This window comes from Macrotis lagotis, chromosome 8 (assembly GCF_037893015.1).
Source record: "Macrotis lagotis isolate mMagLag1 chromosome 8, bilby.v1.9.chrom.fasta, whole genome shotgun sequence".
NCBI classification, from domain to species: domain Eukaryota; kingdom Metazoa; phylum Chordata; class Mammalia; order Peramelemorphia; family Peramelidae; genus Macrotis; species Macrotis lagotis.
Genome location: NC_133665.1, coordinates 24,790,688 through 24,805,236, shown reverse-complemented (window position 1 = coordinate 24,805,236; position 14,549 = coordinate 24,790,688). Strand labels below are relative to the sequence as shown.

At 36.5% G+C, this 14,549-nt stretch overlaps 1 protein-coding gene across 5 annotated transcripts in view; it reads left to right on the top strand.

Moving 5' to 3' along the window:
• Nucleotides 1-14,549, top strand: part of DOCK8 (dedicator of cytokinesis 8) — a 306,811-nt gene that overhangs the window by 195,807 nt on the left and 96,455 nt on the right. For all 5 annotated transcript variants that reach the window (XM_074196530.1, XM_074196529.1, XM_074196534.1 and 2 more), the window contains 7 exons: nucleotides 3,355-3,472; nucleotides 5,199-5,269; nucleotides 6,642-6,780; nucleotides 7,614-7,715; nucleotides 9,066-9,161; nucleotides 11,633-11,867; nucleotides 13,774-13,938. In XM_074196530.1, the coding sequence (XP_074052631.1) occupies nucleotides 3,355-3,472; nucleotides 5,199-5,269; nucleotides 6,642-6,780; nucleotides 7,614-7,715; nucleotides 9,066-9,161; nucleotides 11,633-11,867; nucleotides 13,774-13,938 (926 nt within the window). The remainder of the gene's footprint in view (nucleotides 1-3,354; nucleotides 3,473-5,198; nucleotides 5,270-6,641; nucleotides 6,781-7,613; nucleotides 7,716-9,065; nucleotides 9,162-11,632; nucleotides 11,868-13,773; nucleotides 13,939-14,549) is intronic.

The window sequence follows — 14,549 nt, the reverse complement described above, 5'->3', positions numbered from 1 at the left end:
TTGCCCAAGACCACACAGCTAGGTAATTATTAAGTGTCTGAGGCTGGATTTGAACTCAGGTAATCCTGACTCCAGGGCTGGTGCTCTATCCACTGTGCTACCTAGCCACCCTGAAAGTTAAACTAAAAAAGTGTAACAGCATTCCAGAGGACCAATGGAGTTTGCTTTCTGATTCATTCAGTTTCTCACAGAGAGGTGATGGGTTTTTAGGGTGCAGGAGGAGACATAAATTTTCAAACCTGACCAATGTGGGCATTTATTTTTGCTTTATTGTACATATTTATTACAAGGGCTAGTTTTCCCCTTTTTTAATGAGGAGTGGACAAGAATAGGATTCTGTTTTTCCACTAAAAAAAGAAAAGAAAAGAGAATTAATAAAAAAATTTTAATACATAAAAGTTGACAGAAGAAATCACAGAAAAGCAAGACACCTTTGAAAGTTACATTTTGCATTTATTATTTACATAAAAGATTCATAGTTTCATTTATAATTATTTTTCTTTTATAATCTGTATTTAGAAGTGCTTTTTTATTTAGTATAAATTTTATTTAGTTTAAAAGTATATGTACTTTGTATGTACTTTTATGTACAAGTTCAATAAACCTGATAGCAACTTCAGCTCCTGCCTTTTGGTTTTCTAAGCCTTGTTCTTTGCCCCTGAGTTAGTGTGGCCAAGACTCTTCCCTTGACCTTCAAGCAGGTTAAGGTAGTAGTGACCAAAATAAACTAAGTGCATTTTTTAAAATTGTTTATTTAACTGTGATTGCATTGGTATAGGGAACTCCCAATGAGAATTATCCCTTTACCAATGCATATTGTCAACTACTCTACAAATTAGAATTTTAGCCTTTTGTGGGATTGAAAGTTAGGTGATTTTCTCATTCTCATGATCAGTATGTGTCAAAGGCAGGACCTGAAACCAGTTCCTGGTTCCAATCTGCATTATATCATATTCTTCCTCTCTTTTCAGAATTGCCAAAAGAAAGAGAAATAAATTTTATCTATTATAATAGTAATGTTTATAATACAATAGTGCCTATATAAACTTTTGTCTCTGGGTTCAGGCAATAATTTATTAATGACATTAATGTTTTGGGGTATCATTAAAAAAATGGACTTTTTAATTAATTAATTAATTAATTAAATTTAATTAATTAAAATTAAAGTTAATTTTATGTTATGTATGTGTGTGTGTGTGTGTGTGTGTGTGTGTGTGTGTGTGTGTATTTTAGTCACCAGGGAAATTTAGGTGGGATTTAGGAATATGTGATATCTTCTAGTAAAAATGAAGATATTTAAAATCTATTAGATTAGTAATATTCTAGCAGAAATAATTCTAGCAGAAAAAAACAATGATACAAATCATATTTATCCTAGACAAGGAGTCCAAAGTAAGGGATCAAGGCCAGTATGATTCAAAATGAGAGATCAAGGTCTTCCACTTGTTGTCTCTATTTGGACAAGAACCATGGAATTCTTGGTTGTTTTGATAAAGAGTCAAGAAAATTTAATTCCCTGCCCTGTAATATAGGATTGGTTACATTTTTCTCTCAGTGGTCTTGACTATTGATTGAGCCTGAATATGAATACAGGCAATGATAAGAATTACTTTCTTTTCCCATACCACTTTGAAGTTTGGACTTCTAGAATATAATGTGCATATTGATGTAGATTCACTCAGATGCAGAATCACACAGAATTTAAGTTTGAAAGGACTCCAAATATCATCTAAGCCAATCTGGATCTTAAAGAATCTTCTCTCTATATAGACCATTAATATAGTTCTATGTACACCTAGATATTCATTAAAAAAAATCTGCTTGCCTTACCTTATCCCTGTGACATATGAAAAATGTCACATATATTGTGACATGAAAAGTTTGATTAAACATAATTTCTGAGTAATTCATCATTTTATTAATTATGCTAATTGTGTTATGAATCATAAAGGCCTCTCAATGCTTATATCCCCTTGGAAGAGTGAGTGTTCCCAAAAGGCAGAAAGTAACTCTGGTTAACAATTAGTGAGAGAATTAATATTATAATGAAAAGTAGACCTATTCTAATGAGAGGCTAGAGAAGAGACTTTGATTATGTCACTTATACTCCTCTCCACCCAGATCATTCCCAGCCTCTGGCAAAATAGACAGAGGATCAACCCCCACCCAGCTTGTCTAAGTAGAACACACAAAAGAACTGAGATTCACCTAAATTAAACTCTCTTTTGAAAGGTTTTCTCTTTGGGTGGGGTAACAATTCCACCTAGATGAGAGGGTCAAAGTGGACTGGAATTTTGAACAAAGTCAATAATGTCTTTCAAAGATTGGCTGTAAAATCAACAGAGATTTAGTTTTGAATGAGGGAAAATAATCTTAATCTCAATAATTGTTATTACTGTGACAGAGAAATAATAATTTCTCTCATTCCTGTCCTCACTCACTTGCCCATTGCCTTAGTCATCCAAAGATTTGTATTTATCTTCCAAAACTAGAGGAAGAGAGAATGATCGTAGTTGGGAGGATCAGGAGAGCCCTTCTATAAAAGGAAGCACCAGGTACATTCCTGAGACAGGAAATGGAATATCATGTGTGAAAAATAGTTTAACTAGAATGAAGAAAGAGTACAGGAAAACAATATGGAATAAAATTAGAAAGGTGGATGAGAACCAGATCCAAGATGGCTTTAAATGTAAGGCTGAGAACATTCTATAAGATTTTTCTCCCCAGCAGAAGTTTCCTAACAAGCAGAGTTCTGATTACTCTCTAAGCTTGTTTGCTGTTAAATGAATAAAGCTAAAGACAAAATTATTTTATTTTTTAAAAAATACATTTTATTAATGTCTTCTGTCTTCCCTTCACACAATCGTTTTCCACTTCAGTCCTTCTTTGAGATAATTAAAAACGTCTAAGCAAAATTACACAATATTCTGCCCTAGTGGTCTCCTAAAGGGAAGAATTGTGTTTATTTCCAATAAACCGAGAGCATGGATGATTCTTTCTTGGTCTTGGTACCTAGCACTGGTATGCAATAGACACTTAATAATGCTTATTGATTAATGGGTGTTTCATTACTTTTTTCCTCTAGAAACTTTTATGGTTTTTTCCTATTACTTATTCTTTGGCTTCCTTTTAGTAATTCATTCACTTACATATTGTAGCCATTGCATATGAGAAAATTCCATTTTAGCTTCTTTCTCCTACCAAAAAAAAATCCTTACATATAAAAACTAACCCTTTTGCAAGGATTTATTCCTTCTTTGCATTAAAAAGCTCTGCTAAATTTCAAATTCTACCATCAAACTTCAGGCACATCTCCCTCATTAATTTATTCCTCTTTTTTTTCTTCTTTTCCAGAAATCTTCTCTATGTCTACCCACAACGGCTGAACTTTGCTAATAAAGTGGCATCTGCAAGAAACATTACAATTAAGATCCAGTTTATGTGTGGAGAGGATGCTAACAGTGCTATGCCGGTAATGTGGAAAATAAGTCAGAGTGGGCAAAAAAACAACCCAACACAAAAAAAAAAATCTTTGGAATCTGAACTGTAAATAGAACCCCAGGCTGCTATGTCCCAGTGACATATATAATGGCTAGCATAGTGTCCTTCTCTGGAGAAACCTGAGGCACCAAGCAATCTCTTGCCTAACTTGCCCTAGTAGGAGCCTTTAGACACACAGACAATGGATAGAAACTTTTTCTCATAATCAGCAGAAGATAAAAGTTGCATTCCTCATACAAGAGTCAAAGGGCACAGTTTGATTTTTCACCTATCTCCAGAACTATTTTCTAAACAGCATGGTATCCATTGATCCAATGCCCAGTCTCATCTACTGGTCCTATGATTTTATCAGTGCAAGGTGTTCCAAATCAGGAAACCTATCTTCAGGTGTATTTATCCTACAACTTAAAGGTGGAGATCATTGCCTGGGACAATGAGACATTAAATGACTTGCCCTGGATCCTGTAGCCATTACATGTCAGGTCTTGAAACTAGGTTGTACTGACTTTGAGGTTGAACTTCTCTGCCACTTGTGGGAAGGCAGGTGGTGCAGTGGCTAACCTGTGTTTAAATCCAGCCTCAGACTTTTATTAACTGTGTGATCCTATGCAAGTCACTTAACACTTCTCTGCCTAAAATTTCTTCATCTGTAAAACAGGAATAACAGCAACAACAATAATGGCAGTTAAAAAGACTTTATGTTTCCTAGCAGATAACCATGTTACATCTGAAGACCAGCCTAGCTAAGTTCAGAAAGTTTCCTGACATGTTAGGCCCAAAATGATGAATTTGGGGGAATTGAACTCACACATACCATCTCCTAAAAGGTCAAAATGATTTTGATCTGCATTAGTTAGAGGCAATACCCCCATCAATAAAATGACAAATTCTTGATGGATTAGATTTCAAGAAGTCATTGTAAACAGATAAAGCATAGACTTCAGAGGAATTTGGCATACCAGGATTTCCTCACATGATGTGTCTCATCACCTTGTAGTTATCAATATTTTCCATTTTCTCATCAGATTAGATTAAGCTACTTCTTGACTCTTCAAATAGAATTGAACCACAATCTGGGGCAACTAGGTGGTGCAATGGATGGAGCACTGGCCCTGAAGTCAGGAGGACCTAAGTTTATATCTGACCTCAGACACTTAATGATTACCCAGCTGTGTGACATTGGGCAAGTCACTTTAACCCCACTGCCTTGCAAAAAAGCAAAAAAAAAACAAAACCCACAATCCGATCCTGGATCTCTTCTGTTTCTCAATGTCCTCGAGAGAAAGCCAGGACTTTTCCAACACCTTCTTGTAGATGGAACAGGTAGAGAAGGAGATACAGAATTGAGGAAGGTTTGGGACAATCAGGAAGGAAGCAAGTTTCCTGGGCGAGCACTCTCCAATTTCTTGCTTTTCCCTGGAAAATTATCTGCTACTTCCTCAAGTGACTAGCTTGGGGGGGGGGGGGGAGGTCTAAGACCAGAGTTCTATCCTAAATTCAGCATAAAATGGCACCAGATCCTAAGCAGAAAAATTAATATTTACACATTACGGATTGGCCAAAGTTTAGAAGCCAGAACTCTTCATTCTCAGTTTAGTATACTAGAACTCTAATTGGGATTAAGATGTCCTTTCTGATAACATTCCATTCATACAGCTGTAACTGTTGTCTTGGTTTCTTCTATTTGGTGAGAACAGGTCATCTTTGGAAAGTCCAATGGCCCTGAATTTCTGCAAGAAGTCTACACAGCCATCACATACCACAATAAGTAGGTACACTTTAAAAAATACGAAACCAAGTTGTTTCATCCTTTTTGACTCTCCTTAATGTTCTGTGCCTTTTAACTATTTTCTTATGTAACTTTTATTTTACCTTTATTTCCATTAATAAACATTTATTTTCTTCCTCACCTCTCTTCTCCCCGACAAGTTGAAAAATAAAAACAAAATCCTTATCACAAATACCAAAATTTTAAAACACAATAATTTCATACTTTGGCAAAAAAAAAAAAAAAGACATATCTCATTCTATATATCTTGAGCCCTCATTGAACTTCTGGTATTATATGATTGGACATTGCATTGATCCCAGTTCTTAGGTCTTCTAAAAGTTAAATGTTGTTATTGTATAAATTGTTCTTTTGCTCTGCTCATTTTCCTTTTCAGAACTTCATGCCAAGTCTTTCCAGATTTTTTCTAAAACCCTCCCTTTCATCATTTCTTATGGCACAATAAATATCCATTATATTCACATACCATGATTTATTCAACCTCTCCCTCCCAATTGATAGGCACCCCCCTCAATTTCCTCAATTGACACTCCAAAAGAGTTGTTAATTAATACTTTTTAATTATATAAGTTCTCTTTGATCTCTTATGAGTATCTTCCAAATATTTTCATGATTTTTGAAACAAAAGTAGGCCCAGACTCCCAAATCCTCCACTTTGTTTCTCTAGGTAAAAACCATATTAATTTTATAGATAATTTGAGATGGAAAAGCAGTTGGGAAGCAGAGCACTATAATAGTTTTCAGATTGTATTATCCCTACTTTGGAGGTGCAAAACAGATTTATTTGCTCACTGCCCTCTAAGGCAAAGATCAGACTTAAGACCCTTTTCTAATTCTATATCTCCAGTTTATTATTTTTATTTTTGTAGCAGCTTTTAGTTTGTGAGTAAATGGAAGTTAATCTAACACTCCCTAAGGCTTTCCCTTAGGAAAGTGTAGGAAAAGTGTAGGAAAAGAATTTTGTAAAAGTCAATCAGTGTGAGGGGTGGCTAGGTAGCACAGTGGATAGAACACCAGCCCTGTAGTCAGGAGTACATGAGTTCAAATCCAGCCTCAGACACTTAATAATTACCGAGGTGTGTGGTCTTGGGCAAGCCACTTAACCCCACTGCCTTGCAAAAAAACCTAAAAAAAAAAATCAATCAGTGTCAGTTACTGTGTTAAGTGTTAGGAATAGGAAAAGAAAAAAAAAAGACAGACCTGTCCTCAAGGAGTTTACAATCTAATGGGGAAAATGAAAGGGAAAAGACAAAAAGTTCAAGACAGACTGGGGATGGGGATATCTTTGAAGATATAATTTGTAGTATGGGTAGTTTTCATTCATGCTTGATTCTTTGTACTTTCCAAACAGATCTCCTGACTTTTATGAAGAAGTGAAAATTAAGCTACCTGCAAAACTCACAGTCAGTCACCATCTTCTCTTCACATTCTACCATATTAGCTGTCATCAAAAGCAAGGCACTTCAATAGAAAGTCTCCTGGGATATTCAGTGAGTTGATCTAAACCTAATGATTCACATTTCACTTTCCTTGGGTCTTCAAAATCCCTATTGAAATAGAGAATTAAGCCCTATCACTTTCTCTTAGCAAAATATGCTAGATCCTGTTATAGCCAAGGGAAGAAATCACAGAATGATCTTGACCTGGCAAATGAAAGATTCTTAAAAATAGAAAGAGCCCACAAATAATAGATATTGGAAGAATGATCATTTATCCCAATTTCACTGCATAGCCCTCCCTTTCCATGTTGTAATCTAGATGGGCCATGCAAGACCTTTTTTTTTTTTTTAGGTTTTTGTAAAGCAAATAGGGTTAAGCCACACAGCTAGGTAATTATTAAGTGTCTGAGATCAGATTTGAACCCAGGTACTCCTGACTCCAGGGCCAGTGCTTTATCCACTGTGCCACCTAGATGCCCCAAGACCTTTTTTTAACAAAGGAAAAAGAAAAACTATGGCATTTTTGAACACATAAAAACTATTTAAAAGTACAATATTATGGTCATGATAAAATATTTTCCAATAATGGAAAAAATACAATTTATTTTTTCCTGAATACAGAGAGAAAGAGAGAGAGAGAGAGAGAGAGAGAGAGAGAGAGAGAGAGAGAGAGAGGCAGCATTCCACAAACTATCAGATAGTGCTGTCCCTGGAGCTATCAAAGGATTTAAAATGTAAAGAACTTGGCAGAAATTACTGTCTAGAAGAGCACTGGTCAATATCTAATCATTGCTCAGTTGCATTTGATTATGGTGAGCTAGATGAATTGTCAGAATGAGGAACTATAATAAATAACAATTTATCCCTTACATCATCTGTTTCAGTGGTTACCAATTCTCTTTAATGAACGCCTTCAAACTGGATCTTACTGTCTTCCTGTTGCTTTGGAAAAACTACCTCCCAATTACTCAATGCACTCTCCAGAGGTAATCAATAAACTTTGTTACACCTGATCTATACATTTCTTGTAGGTACCTAGTTATTTTCATTTTGTCTTCCCATATTAGAATGGGAGATCCTTGAGGTCAGGGACTCTTTTTGCACTTGTTAGTACAATCTATTTCTCCTCAAACAGAGGTCACTGACAATATGTACGGACCCTAAAAGGGGGCAACATGATAAAGTAGAAGATTTGGAATCAAAAGACACGAGTTTGAATTTCAGCTCTGATACTCATCACCCTTGTGACCCAAAGCAAATCACTTGATCTCTTTGAGTCTCAGTTTCTTCATCTGTAAAACAAGAGGTTGAACTAATTGAAGCTGAAGGTCTCTTCTAGCTCTAACATTTTATGAGGTTTTTTATTTTCTTCTCTTCATGGTTTCCAAAAGGTCCCCCTCTATCACAACTCTCCTGGTAGCCAGGGAAATGACTAAATAGAGAGTTCTCAAGGGAGATTCCATAGATTTTCCCCTCTCTGGTTAATTTCCCATTGTACTGATAGAAGTACTGAAAAGAGAAATATCATCAAAAGGAAGGGAAGATGTTTTTCTCCAAAAACCAGATGATAGATTAGGTAAGATATTATAAGATAGATATATGTATCTATCTATCTATCTTATTTATACATAGTTATTTGCATGTTGTCTCCCCATAAAACTGTGAGCTCCTTGAGAAAGGTAATTGATTGCACAGTTGATAAATCTTTGGCCTGAAGCCAGGAAGATCTGAGTTCAAATTCAGTCTTAGATACTTACTAGCCATATGATCTTAGGTCAGTCACTTAAAAAAAAAAAATCTCTGTTTTCCTCAGTTTCCCCAACTGTAAAATGAGAATAATAACAGTACCTATCTCGTATGGTTGTTGTGAGAATCAAATGAGTAGAGTGTTATACACAGCCTCTAGTATCGTTTGTTTAGGGCTTTTTGGAGTCATTTTTCAGCCATTTGGGGTTTTCTTGGTAAAGATATTGAAATGGTTTGCTATTTCTTTCTCCAGCTCATTAGACAAATGAGGATACTGAGGCAAACAGGATTTTAACTCATAAAGAGGCATCTTTCTGACTCCAGTCCTGGTGTTCTGTGCACTGAACCACCTTGCTGCCCCTACATACTTTATCTTGTATGTAGGAGGTGCTTAATCAGGACTTATTCTCTTCCTTTGCCTAATCACCCAAAACCTTTATTGTTTTACTTAAATTTAGGTGTTATTATTATTTTCTTTTAAGTAATTTATTTAAACTAATTCTTACATTTGTTGTTCTTTATATTTCTGCCATTTAATCAGAAAAGAGAATTGAGTTACTGATTTCTCTTCTTTTTTTCCTTTCTCATAGAAGGTTCCTCCACAGAACCCTCCCATTAAATGGGCTGAAGGACATAAAGGAGTATTTAACATTGAAGTCCAGGCTGTTTCTTCTGTTCATACCCAGGTAAAGGACCTGAAGGGCATAGCTATTATGGCTATTATAGACTCCGTAAATTCAGTTATGAGCTCCAAAAAATGTCAAATGGAAATCCTAGTTATTTCATTTGTACTAGCATTTTGTCTATGATTACCTCAATGTGTATAGTCCCTTTACTAATATAATATTTAATAAGTGTGTTATTTAGTAGATAATATTTGGAGAGCTACCTTTGGTTTAAGAAGGATAAAGGACTTGACCATGGTCATATTGTGGATGGAGTCTCCCAGACTCTGACCTTCTAAATCTGTTCTGTTGTGGGGCATCTTGGTTGTTTCAGATATAAGTAAAAATTATTCAATTAAACTACTTTATGAGAATTCCTAAATGTTTTTTAAAGTCCTTGCAAGTATCAAATTCCTGAAATTCCCTTTTGATTCCAGCTAAAAATACTTTGTAAAGAAAAATTATATTCACCAACTGTTCTCTCTACCGCTGTAGTTAAAGTAAATGACTACTTCATTTAGGAAATTGAGAACATCCCACATGAACTCCCTCATCTTCACAACTCTCATTTTTCTTTTGTTTTATCTCACCAATTTTATTTTATTTTATTCTTTGTTTTTTGAATTTATTTTTTCCAATGACATGCAAAGATAATTTTCAACATTCATCTTTTTGCAAACTTTTAAGTTTCATATTTTTCTACCTCTTTCCCTTCACTTCCCCCTCCCATTACAGTGAACAATCTGATATAGGTGTTTTATATATATATATATATATATAAAATCATATTTAACACATTTCCATATTAGTCATGCTGTGAAAGAAAAATCATAACTAAAAGGAAGAAAACCTAAGAGGAAAAAAAATAGAACACATTTTAAAAAGTGAAAATAGTATATATTTCCTCTGCATTCAGACTCCATAGCTTGTTTTTTTCTGGATATGGATGGCATTTTCCATCAAAAACCTTTTACAATTATCCTTGTTCACTGATCTTCTGAGAGGAGCTAAATCACACCTCTCGTTTTTCAAACCTCATTATCATCACTTCTTTCTTCTATTTCACTTTATCAAAAAAGAACTATCCCTATGGATTAAGGAAAGTTGGTCTCTCTCTTTGATCTCATTTCTTTCTTTGTCCTCAAGGGTGTTACTTCAGCCACCATCTCATTTCCTTCATGCATCTTTAAGTTCTTTTCTACTTATGGCCTTTCTTTTGGCCTAAAAATATGCTTGGGTTTCCTAGCCCTATAAACAAGGCATAGCTAAGTGGCACAGTGGACGAAGCACTAGACCTGCAGCCAGGAACACCTGAGTTTGAATTTGGCCTCAGACACTTGTGACCCTGGTTAAATCACTTTACCCCATTACCTCCAAAAATCAAATATAGAAACCTTCCCTTTACTCTTTCATCCCATCAAGCTAACATTCTTTCTCTCTTATACAAAGCTCCAACTAAATAGGATATTCTTGAGAGTCTCATTGTTTTTCTTCTCTGTATTTCTAGAGCCTGGAGTATATTAAGCATTTAATAAATGTTTGTTTGTTGACTGATTGATAATGTCACTGCTCAGAAATTCTCAGCCTATTGCTTCCTGCACATAGTTGTGGCTCCTATGCCAAAATATGGCACTACCTTTTTGATTTTATCTCATGCTACTTCCTCAACATACCCTGTTCTAACTAAACTGTAGTATTTTCACTTTACTCTCATGCCTTAGTGCTCTTTCCTTTACTTATTAAATACCTATCCAAACTTTGATCCTTAAATGAAGTACCATCTTTTCCAGAAAGTCTTCACTGATCTCTTCCAACTGGACCTTCCCCCACCCCCGCCCCCTCCCTACTTACTTGGCAATTTGCTTTATCTCTAATGTCCTTATTATATCTTGGTTTCTTATTTCCCTATTTGACTACATGCTCCTTGAGGGCAGGAGCCACATCTTATCCCAATTCTACATTTCCCCTAAACTCTATGTGACCCTTTCAAATCCAGTAAATATTTAAATATTTGTAGTAATTTACAAATTAAACATTTATTCTAGCAGGAGGCAGTTTTCCACTTTCTTGAATTTTCTGACATATTTCTTGGTTTTATTTTGTTTGATCCCTTTTTTTCCTGCCTGTCCTTGATCTACCAGCTCACAAACTGCTTCTTAAAAAGGATGTCTATTCAGCAGTCCTCCTTCCTTAATAACATATTTGCCCAGGTTATTGGCATCTGCATAGAGAGCATGTTAGGGACTACATTCCAATTTTCATTCAGTTAATATTTATTGAGAATTCATAACATGTGTGCAGTTATACTAAGTAATAAGTCATACTTGGATCTAGCCATCTCAAAAGTATTTGCTACTGTACTTCTCTTTTCCTCCTCCACAGTACATTTTAATCATTTATATTAATGTCCAATTCACTGCTTACTCTATTGATCTGTGCAACTTCCCCAGGAGTAGGCAATCACACAAGGCCCCTTTTTTTCGCCTCCATAGGACAACCACCTGGAGAAATTTTTCACTCTGTGTCACTCTCTGGAAAGCCAAGTCACCTTTCCCATCAGAGTGCTAGACCAAAAGATCACAGAAGCTAACCTGGAACATGAATTGAAACTGAGCATCATCTGTCTGAATTCCTCCCGCCTGGAGCCCCTCGTGTTATTTCTGCACCAAATTTTGGATAAGCTTTTTCAGTTGTCCATACAGCCTATGGTCATTGCAGGCCAGACAGGTACTTTAGTCTTTGGGGAGAAGATGCTAGAATCAGAAAGGAAGCAGAAGAAAATGCACAAATGTCTGGATTCCCATCCAGGGGATGAGAAGGAATACTGGGAGCTACCTCTGTCCCTGCTGGGAGCAGATTTTCTTCCCTTTTCCTTCTCTTACTAAAAAGAGAAGACAGTGATGGCAATTCTAAAGGACTATGGTTATAATAAGAATGTGAAAGAAGTGGGGGATTGGCATTGGGAATATGCTCTGGGCCTTCACATGAGATTGGGGGAAAAATTTTTTTTAATTAAAATACATGAGATAAGGGAGACATTTCTGGCTTAAGAATACTTGTAGTGAGGGCAGCTAGGTGGCATAGTGGATAGAGCACCAGCCCTGGAGTCAGGATCTTAGTTCAAATGTGAACTCAGACTCTTAATAATTGCCTAGTGACTTGGGCGAGTCATTTAACCCCACTGCATTAATTAAAATAAAGAACACATGTAGTGAGGGATCACTCAGGAGTGACCTGAGAGGGAAACTATAGTGAGAGGAAAGTGAAGAAGAAGACTAAGACTGAGTTATAAGCACCTTGAGGGTAGGGATTATTTCTTCTTTTTTTAAGTCCCTAGAAGGGACTAGGAAGGGGCATCTAGGTGACACAGTGGATAGAGTTCCCCAGTCTAGAGTCAGGAAGACTTATCTTCCTGAGTCCAAATCCAGCCTCAAATACTGAATAGGGTTAGGGTATAAGGTGAATAGGGTAGCCAGGTGGTGCAGCTGAGGCTGGAGTCAAGAAGACCTGAGTTCAAACCTGGTCTTAGACACTGGTTGGCAAGTAATTTAACCCTGTTTGCATCAGTTTTCTCAACTATAAAATGAGCTGGAAAAGGAATGTTTGCCAAGAAAACTCCAAATGAGGTCCTAAAAAGTCAGGCAAGATTGAAAAATGACAATAAGAAGAAAAATACAAAATGTTGGGGGTTACAAAAGAAAAGCAAAAATAGGTTCCTTCCCTCAAGAAGCTTAATTTCTAATGAGAGAATAGAACTTGTAAGTAACTAGTTATTGATAAGATATATACAGAGTAGATGGAAGCCAGTCTTGATGCTATGTAAGAAACAAATTCTATATTTAAATATTCACAATTTTAAAGTCACAGAGATGAGAAGATCCAGTGTGCCAGTGTGTGTGTGTGTGTGTGTGTGTGTGTGTGTGTGTGTGTGTGTGTGTGTGTGTGCTGGAGTGAAGGAAGAAGACTGATTGTACAGTTTGATCTGAAATAAGATTGAATGAGAAGACTATAAGAAGAGTATAGAAAACCCTGGATGATTCCGGGGGAAAATTTTAAACTTGATAAAATAGGAAACCATCAGTCTATGGAGCAGGACAGCAACATGCCTCAAGCAAGTTTTAACAACAATAATAACTCATTTATGTTATGCTTTAAGGCTTTTACAAAGTGCTTCCCTCACAACAATCTTATGAGTTAGATAGTGACTATATTATCATCCCTATTTTATATTTAGGATACTGTCATTTATTTTATAAGTTAGGAAAGGATTCAAACAAGGCCACACAGTTAATAATTCATACCTAAGTATCCTGACTTTTATCTAGAATAATTTTTTATTCCATTAGTTTTCTTTCTCTTTCTCATCTGGTGAAAATGGATGGGCCAGATAGGAAAAGAAGAACTTGGAATCCTTCATCTCGAGCCTTATCAGGCTCTTTGTTGTGAGTTCTCAGGGACAAGGAAGATGAAGCAGAGAGGGACAGGTAGTCATTGATAAGGAGACTGGGCCTGTAAGAGTTAACAAAAATCTTCCCCAGCCTCCAGCAAGGTTGTTGGTGTAGACTGGACTCTTTGGTTGGGAATTTGGGTTCAGACCTTGGATGCTTAAATTATCTTTCTCTTTGCTCTCCAGCCAATTTCTCCCAGTTTGCCTTTGAATCTGTGGTTTCAATAGCAAATAGCCTTCACAACAGCAAGGACCTGAGCAAGGATCAGCATGGACGCAACTGCCTCTTGGCCTCATACGTTTACTATGTCTTCCGCCTTCCTGATGTTCAAAGGGAAGTGTCAAAAACAGGTATTGCTGAGCAGAATTTGGCAGAATGGACTGCTCTTGTCAGTTGTTTTTGGCTTATAGTCTCCTGTCTTCATTGCCTCCTCCCTCTTCTCCTCCCGGTATTGATGCTATGATCCAAGGCAAGTGAAATTGTCTTGAGTATAATGATAGCAGTAATAAAATCTGGGGTAGCTATATAGTTGGGAGGACTTTGTCATTTTGGGGAGCTCAAATCTATGATTTTATCAATGTGAACAATGCCTAGTGTTGTTTTTTTTAATATGGAAGATTCCCACTGAGACAAGCCAACCACTCATCTGTAAATTCTAGTCTTAGGGATCTGCTTGAGACAATGAAAGTTCAAGCAATGTGTCTATGGTTATAGGTACTTTGCATCAGAAATAGGACTCAGACCCACTACCTAGGCGGTGCAGTGGAATGAGCACCAACCCTGGAGATGGACGGAAATTCGAATTCACCCTCCAATGCTTGACCTTGGGCAAGTCACTTAACCTTGACAGCCTCAAATCCAGACCATTTCCAGGCATCCTGATTCATATCTGACCACTGGACCCAATTGGCTCTGGAGGGGAAAGTAAGGCTGGTGACTTACTATAGCACCCCATCACCCA